Below are 8,830 nucleotides of genomic sequence, written 5' to 3'. Positions count from 1 at the left end.
ATATTTTCGTGTGACGCTTCGCTCTCATTCAGCCTCGGACAGCATGGCTGGCTACTCAAGGCTCTGACGCCAGGTACCAGAAAGCCAACGAACTGTTCATTTTTTTGCGCGGGGCTAATAGCACACAGAAACAAACGCATATTCATTCAAAATAGTTCCGGAAAACAAAGTTTACGTTATTAAACATACCATTTCTTCCTTTTTTAAGATCCGGAGACTGTCTTCGACCACTGAGCTGCGCGTAAGGCGCTGAATGACGCATCCACATCAATGCGCCACGAGCTCAATCAACTTACTTGCTGAGAGCACGCAAGCACACTCGTGCTAGAGTCCGCGGCCTTGGCTGCCATATAATTCACTGGGCTACTTGGAAGAATTCAAATTACAATAAATATTATTCACATTTCTCAGCAGCAGCAACGCTACACTATTCAACCAGATGTAATCTATAATTATTTTCTTAAATCAATTTTCCAGTTAAAGGCTAGTTTTTAAAACCCCCTTTCAGTCAATATGATGGGAGGGAACACAATACATGCAAATAGTGATTTGCTATCCATCATATGCACTCATATATATATTCTGTCTATATTGGACTTCCTTCAACAATAGAGTCTGGCTGTAAATTCTGTTTAATAGCCAACGCTATTATAGACGTCATGCAGTTATGTCTCTCTCTGCTGACGAAATGTGAAATTGCACGTTTAACACCTTTGGCTCCTCCAAGTTGATGTACTCCTTTATTGTGCATGTCATAATCACTACTGAATTGAATGAAAAAGGAAAATGGATATACCAAACATGTACATTTGAAAATGGTACTGGATTGGAGGCACAGAAAACTGGTTGGACTAACATCACACTCAAATATGAAAAAAAGAAATTATTACATGACACAGAAGATGACATTTTTGACAATGAATACCACTCATTCTTGTCTATTATTTTAGACTAGATGTAGTTGTAATTACAGCTGACATGGCAGACAAATCTGATACTGACAAAAAATAAGAAATACATTTGAAAAATCACTGAAAAAAACATTAGAATCTTTTCCTCTTGAGGATCTCTGGTTTCCAGTTGACAGGGTGGCTTTCCTCCGTCTAAAGAGAAACAGAAACAACTTTGTTTAAACAATAAACTAAATAAACAAGTAGTGTCAGCAAAAAAACTAAACATTCTACCACTTAGTTACATACTGAACATAAACAATTACCTACAGTAATACATATAGCCTTCACTGCACAATAACTGTGAATAACATTCCCGTTTATCTCAAAGCAGTGGAAATCAATCAGCCCTTACCGCTGTGTCGTCCTCCCTGTACACTTTAATAGTCTTGTCGGCCTCTGCGGTGATCAGCCTGCTCTCTGAGTGGTCGAACATGCAGGCGAAGATCCCTGATTCGCTGTCCAGTGAGCCGGGCTGGACGGCGGCGTGGATGCGCTGGAAGTTGTACCCCGTCCTCCAGTCCCACATGTGGATGGTGCCGTTGTCGGCTGAGAGAGACGGGTACAGACGTGGTCATGTTAATGAGCCCCCTCAAGTTTATCAGCATGGCAGGCCCCAATGTCTGCTACTTTATTAGTTGCCATTCAAAGATCGTTGTTGTTTTTATCTGCAGCAGTGGTGTTAAGTGCACGTGTAAAACCACTGATGTAGTTGTCACATTGACTCCAGTAGGTTTTTTCCATGAGCAGCACTAGTAGAGAAGTTCAACAAAAGGCATTCACACACACATCACATCACATACCTCCAGACACCAGGACTCCATCAGAGTTGACAGCCAGGGTGTTAACAATTGCACTGTGCCCAGAGAGGTTCTGGATGAAGTTGCCTTCGGGGAACTTCCACTGCTTGATGTTGTCAGCAGAGCCAGATGCAAAGGTATACCTAATGAAAACAGTTAGGACATGAGTTAGTGGGTGTTATCATACAAGCTGTACATTACATTACACCTCCTTGCTGTACATTAATGTCAGGATTACGGCCAGAATGCAAAACAATAGAATAATCGTCAAACAATAGAATCAGAGACCATTCACAGGGTTTCCCAAAGCACTTTTCAGTTAAGGCGGCTGCTTAAGCAACGCACGCCTACTTCTTGTTTTTAAATAGCGATATCTGCCGTGTTACTCTTTTTTTTCTCTCTTCCAGTCTGCTTTCTCTGCAGACCGCATTAGAAAATAGCACAAACTAGTCCCGTCCCCCGTCCCCCCCCCCCCCCCCCCCCCCCCGGTCTGACAGCAAACCCCAACAATAACTAACACAATTTCTGCGGGAAACCCTGATTCATATCATAAATAACTTAGAAGATGTCTTCCAGGTCAAATAAAGATAATCAGAGACAGTTCTGGTGCTCATCATCTTCATGGGTCTGGACTTACTGTCGGGGGTGTAACACTACTGCCCTGACGGACTTCTTGTGATTCGTCAAGGTGGCTCTGGTCTTCCCGGCGATCAGATCCCAGAGCCTGATGGTGGAGTCATGGCTTCCTGTAGACCCAGGCAAAGAGAGAGAGAGAGAGTCAATATCTGGGAGGAAAAAAGGCAGAAACTCGACCAAAAACTTTGGCCTTCTGTTACTGAACTTCAAAGCAAAAACCAAAGCTATGGCACTCACACCAGGAAATGACCCATAGATGAGTGTTTTAAGAAGCTGAGACTGGAATGAGAGTTCACCTGTGATGATCTGAGGCTCGGCTGCCTGGCATTTCACTGTGGCCACAGTGTTGGTGTGTCCAGACAGGGTGTGGACGTTGGCCTTGGTTCTAATGTCCCACACCTAGTAGACAAAACTAAACTCTTAACTCCCAAAGTACATTATCCATGCAAGCATTTCTATAGGAAGAATAAACACAACATTTTGGAGCCATGTGATTAGTGAGTTAGCATATATATTACATAATTTGTCATTAATTGTTATACGATGTTAATGATTAAACAACAGTTAGTTCCGATCAAGTAATTTGATTGGACAAGAGGCATTATATGAGTGCTCATATTTGGCAATAACAGCACTGGAACTTTGAACAACACGCTTATCACTTCACTTGCATCAACAACCGCTATCTATTTATATAAATTAGCTAGCACTATCCATTTTGTACAGGAAAACGTTGTGTTAACTGGCAACAGCTCCGCTGAGTTGTGAAACTATTTTGTATTGGCGGAACCTAAGGATTAAATTATCATAATCTGTTGCTGTTTTGTAAATTGATAAATGGTGCTTGCAGAAGTGTTAAAAAGAAAAATCGCACGAGGGGGAGTACGGTATTGTTGAATATAGATAATAATAGATAAGAATGCTGATATTTAGCAATAGGGTACTCCCTCTCGTGTGATTCATTCCATAATTGTTTGATGTTCATATCAAATCTTCAATGCATTATTTTATTCTATGCACTGAGGAACGTACCCTAGCGGTGGCATCTCGACTGCACGTCACCAGGACGTCGATGGTGGGGTGGAGGTCCAGGCCGTACACGGCACTGAGGTGGCCGTGGTAGTGCCTGATGACCTAGAACACCCACAGAACAGACAGCAGCCGTTAAGTCAACTCAACAAAAAAATCAAGTACACACAGACCCCAACGTTCCCTGTCAACAACAAATTACCTCAAAACACACAGACACTACTATTGGCACATGGTGGAATGCCCCTAGTTTTCATCAGCCAGTTAAAGTGAATAATCCCGAAGGACATACCTTGTTGTACTCCAGATCCCAGCACTTGACCTGCTTGTCTTCCCCACAGGAGAACAGGTAGGGGCTGCGGGTGCTGACGGCCACGCCCCTCACCGTGCTGATGTGGCCCGTCAGGGAGAGCTTCAGCTTGCCGCTGGCCAGGTCCCAGATCTGAGGACACACAAGGGAGAAAGGAGCTGGAGTTTGGGGGGTTGCCAAGTTCAACTGCATGTCCTACAGTATCTTAAAGGGGCAATTGACTGCGAAACCGATTTTACCTTGTCATTGTTGAAAAACGACAGTTCGGAGGGTAAACTGAACATACCGTGAATATCAAAGTCCATTGACACCTTTTTCCTATTCAAATCTCAAAAAGAAAAAATTTGGCTGTAAAACGCTAGCTTTTCAACAAAGCCACCGGTCCTACGTAGGACCGGTGATCGCCCTCTTATTGGCTCTGGTCTGTATCTTTGTCACGCCCCAGAATTTACATTCAGACCAGCCCGAGGTAGCGTCTATCTCCGATACTAGTTTAGCTGCGCGCTGCTCTGTGTAGGCTACTTATAAGGAATTACAAAGAAGAACGTTTTGAATTATAACAAGGATATTGAAAATGGACCACGGTCGTAAATGCTGTGTTCCAGGCTGTACAGGGAAGGCTAACACTCACAGTCTTCCCAAGGAGCCAAACATTCAAGAGACATCAGTGTTTCCCACAGATTAGAAAGCTATATGTGGCGGGGGGGGGGGGGGGGGGGGGGGGGGGGGGGGGTGTTGTTTCATGTCAGACCGGGGGGGGGGTCGAAATAATTCACAAAATCAATCAACAACAACAAACAAATAATTTCTGCATATGCAGGTAGCGACGCTGCATACAGGGTGCTAAATAACTATTTAACTGGTCGGCTCCATGACGCCGGGTAAGTAGCTAGCTCTTGAAACTTCTCACCAAAACAACGAAGGGGAACCTTCGATTAAGACATGTCCGTCGGTACCTAGCGAAAAGTAGCCTCAACTTTCCTAGACCTTTAGCTACGGCACTAATGCTGAAGGCTCGCTGATGTAGCTGTCGGTCTCACTAGAACGGCGTATGCATCGTTGCTAACGTGTGCTGACGTAGTGACTGTGTGTGTATGTGAGAAAGACGCGTGCGTGAAAGAGACGGAGGGAGAGCAGGGAAAGGAAATGCAGCTGAACGAATACGCTGCGTGTTTTTACCTAAATAGCGATAAAAAAAAATGTTTACGAAACGCAATGTGTGGCGGCCGGTGTTGATTCTGTGGCGCACCGCCACAAATTAGTCTATGTGTGGGAAACACTGGACATGGCTGCTGTTGTCTATGAGAAGATCCCCGCGAAGTTCGACACTCAATCATTCATTTGCTCTGAACATTTCACCCAAGACAGTTTTGACAACCTTGGACAATTTCAAGCAGGATATGCTAGGAAGCTGAACCTGGAAAGAGGTGCTGTTCCAACCGTATGCTCATTGCAACCGCAAGCTCTAAGGACAGTATGATGTTGTGCTAACAGTTATTAGCAATGCTAACGTTTCCTGTATATAGCATACCAGGTAGAATGCTAAATACGTTTCTACACACATCAAATGACTCTAGCTAGACTAGCTGTAGTCGGCATTAGAAGGGAAGCTTCCGAAAAATAGCCAGAAAACGAACTGCAGTCTGGCTTATTGCTAACGCCTGTCTAGATAATCTATTTGAAAGAACTGGAGAAAGGCAGGTTCTAGATACAGGATACGTTAGCATTGCTAGTAACTGTTACTAGTAACACCTAGACTGAAGGCATGTAAACAAGTTTAGCTTGCTAGTTAACGCAAGAGCATAGGTAGAATGTGTGATCATTTAGCCTAGTTTATTGGCAATGGGGCTAACGTTGATTCATGTTCCTGACTGTGTTTCATTCAAATAAATAACCTGTGTAATGAAAATCTACAATTCACGATGCATGTTTGTCCAGATCTTTGTCATGTTATTTTACAGCAAGATATCTAGAGCTAGCCTAGCTAGCTAACTGAAGCCGAGTAGAATCACGATATGGTTTGGTTGCTAAGCTGTAGCCTAACGTTCTACCCACCTAAGTCAATCCAGTTTGCTTCAACAACAGAAGTGGAAACAAGTAATAGTCAATCTGTTGAAAACAGTGTTGTGTAGACACAATAGATTTATTTGCGCGTTTTTATTTCAAGTCTCCAACTTCAGTGTTTCAGCGAGTGCTGCTGTTGGCCGTGTTGCGTTTTTGCTCCCAGCTTCACTCGTTGATAACAAACCAATCAGCGCGCAGCTGATCTAAATATTAATGAGCATACCATAAAAGGAGAAAAGCTATTGTTTTTTCCCGGGAACATTTCAGAGGATCTGTCAGAGGGCATAGAACAGCACCCGGGCCATTTTCAACCCAACCAATGTTACATACCCTATTCGGAGACCTTAAGGAACAGTGTGAAATACCCAAAAAACCCAGTCAATTGCCCCTTTAACAAGTATTTGTTGACTCCTAGGGAACACGACATGCTGTGCGTCCTCACCTTGATTGTTCTGTCAGCAGACCCGGTGACAAACCACTGATTCCCAGGCTCCACAGCAATAGACCTCACCCAGCCAAGATGGCCACTGATGACCTGTCACAGAACAGCAGAGGCCAATGAATACCAACGTCAAGAGTACAATACTGAACCCATGAATGTAGTGTGGCTATCACGTATAGATAAACACTGTTCCAGTGTAGCGGCGTGAGAGAGAGTCCTGTAGAATGTTAGATGTTCCAAGGCGAGGTACGAACCCGGAACAGTTTCCATGGAGGATGCCACTGGGGTTTGGGCATGGTGGGTGCTTTCCTCGCTGCCAGCGCAGAGTTCTTGGTGCCACCTCCTTCCATAAGTGACTACAGAGGGGGAACAGCATTTGAAATACGTACAGAAATTGCCACGTCGACAGTTGGAACGTGAAATATGATATTGAATCAATGTAGAAAAATCTAAAGGTCCACATGATGGGTCAAAGTCTGTTGTATATAAAGAGTAGAAAAATGACCATTGCGTGTGAGTGAGGAGGCATGGATCTCTCCGCTCCCCCTGCATGCCTGTTAATGTCCCCGACGCCGGCTGCAGTGCGACTGGCGTCCTGCCTTCAAGACATCACAGCATGACAACGTTAGATGTTGACAGACGAAAGCAGTGAACGCTCATATGTACCACTCTTTGTACAGTAAATGATTTGCTGCTAAAACCTCCTCTTTATAGACCTTGTTGATCCATCTATCCATCTATCCTACCTGGCTTGAGATCCTGGTAGAGTCAGAGCCAGGGCATGAACTCCTCCCTCACTTGGAAGCCTGTGCAGCTGGGTGTCTGCAGTCAATGCCACCCCTGAGGACATTGCGCCAAACCATCATTTAAAGAGGAAGTCAGAACTATTTTACACTCAGTTAATGGTGTTGATGGTCTAGGACAGGAAGTCTTACCAGGTCCAGATGGGTATGCGTGAGTTCCAGTGACCAAGTACTCTGGATCATCTCCTTGAAAAGCAAAAGTGTGAAGAGGTTTAATTCAAGCTTACAGTAGTTATCCATGAACTTCAAGTGAGCAGGCTGGAACCTCACAAATGGACAGATAGGCCTGGAGACACATTCAAGGTATGTAACAATAAGCAACTGTCCTCTTGGTATTTCATGATGATGATCTCACCTGACTGACTGTAGTTCTGGATGCTGAGCATGTCTGAGCCCAAGACTCTGTCCTTCCCTTCTTTTAGGACAGGCATGTGTAACACAGCACCATAGTCTGCCCTCAGCTTGGCAGCCATCTTCACCTTGTGGCTATGGATAAATTACCCCCAAAAATCATGTGATGTGAGAAGCTATTCACAACTAATATATGCTACAAGAAAGCACGGTAGAAGCACTTCTTTACCTTTGCTCATCCAAGGCGACTGGTTTGGCATGGTCAGCCACAAACATGTCATGACTTCTCTTGAGGGACCTGAAGACCAGGGTGTGGACAGAGTGCTTCTGCACATCCTAAGGAAAAAACACGGACACCTTCGTTAAAAGTATTTTTAAGGACATGTACAGTACACAGGACAGGAGCATAGCTTGTAGAGCGCGCAATGATGGGCGAGGTAGAAAGTGTAGTATCTGGTCTACACAATTGCTAATACACTACCAAAAACTAACTTTTGAATTTATAGTTAATACTAACTTAAGATTGGATATGCGCTGGACGGGCTAGCGAGTATCTGGAATACAATGCCATGGTCTACGTTGTGATCGTGTAATGCTAACGCATTAGCTTTGTGCGGCTCAGGCACCACATTAACGAACTATCGATTTAACAAAATAACATACCTCCGTCATCTTTATGCCAAATTATCCAACTGCAATATTCGGCTAATTCTGAGGATTAAAATAAAGAATTCAACGATATAAACTGTGCTTCAAAACTAAGCACAAGTTCTTGCGGCGCGAGGGCTGACTGTACCGGATGTAAACAGAATTCTAGTTGACTATCCTTTCCGGGTTAGTGAATCAGCCTTGAGACGAAGAGGAAAAACGCCATCTACAGGCCAAAGTTGGCTAAAATCCATAGATGGCATTTGAAATAATCATGGTACAGCATTACACATAATTCTTTCTTTAAGTTATAAAATATGTCTGCTAAATGAATACAGTAAATTATTTATTCTTTGTTCTACTTAATTGTATAGTATTGCATTCACTGGATACAAATAAAGTCTTGTGATAAAACTCCAACCAGCTCAGAAGGAAAACAGTCCAAAGTGTCTATTTGGATGTCAGTATTTCTTGTTCTGTGTGACACTATGGTGTTTGTCGAGCAAAGTTCATTGATAAAGTTGATATTTTTTCTGTATGATGCAATCAAACAATCATTTCCATACTGCAATATTGTTCTGATGGTTCGAATTGACTGATTGAATCAGTTCAAGCATTACTTCCTTATGGTACTGTAATATTTTTTTTTTCAGATTACTCAACACATCAATGAATAACATGTACTCATATTTTGGTTGACCTCTGCCAAACAAGCGTCTATTGGGATATATTGACTTAAAAGAAGTCCAGTTTGGACACACATTTGATGTACTCGTTGTTCACAAATACACCCCCAT

The 8,830-nt window shown here is 43.3% G+C and overlaps 1 protein-coding gene across 1 annotated transcript; it reads right to left on the bottom strand.

Annotated features, from left to right (window-relative positions):
* Positions 1–721: 721 nt before the first annotated feature.
* Positions 722–8,195, bottom strand: plrg1 (pleiotropic regulator 1). The gene is made up of 15 exons (XM_047045030.1): positions 8,049–8,195; positions 7,615–7,721; positions 7,390–7,520; positions 7,167–7,220; positions 6,978–7,071; positions 6,737–6,830; positions 6,486–6,587; positions 6,232–6,324; positions 3,708–3,857; positions 3,419–3,520; positions 2,683–2,785; positions 2,388–2,496; positions 1,754–1,893; positions 1,306–1,499; positions 722–1,103 (listed from the first exon to the last, which is right to left on the bottom strand). Exons 1-15 carry the CDS (start codon positions 8,055–8,057, stop codon positions 1,044–1,046), a joined length of 1,542 nt encoding a protein of 513 aa, XP_046900986.1. The 5' UTR covers positions 8,058–8,195; the 3' UTR covers positions 722–1,043.
* Between the last annotated feature and the right edge of the window lie 635 nt (positions 8,196–8,830).

This window comes from Hypomesus transpacificus, chromosome 22, assembly GCF_021917145.1.
Source record: "Hypomesus transpacificus isolate Combined female chromosome 22, fHypTra1, whole genome shotgun sequence".
Taxonomy (NCBI): Eukaryota; Metazoa; Chordata; class Actinopteri; order Osmeriformes; family Osmeridae; genus Hypomesus; species Hypomesus transpacificus.
The sequence above is the reverse complement of the archived record's forward strand: the minus strand, read 5'-3'. Positions and strand labels throughout refer to the sequence as shown.

Coding starts and splice junctions, on each gene's coding strand:
- plrg1 (XM_047045030.1), bottom strand. Junction 7,221..7,389: donor CCAGAACTACAGTCAGTCAG/GTGAGATCATCA, acceptor TTGCTTTTCAAG/GAGATGATCCAGAGTACTTG. Junction 3,521..3,707: donor GGGATCTGGAGTACAACAAG/GTATGTCCTTCG, acceptor TGGGTGTTCTAG/GTCATCAGGCACTACCACGG.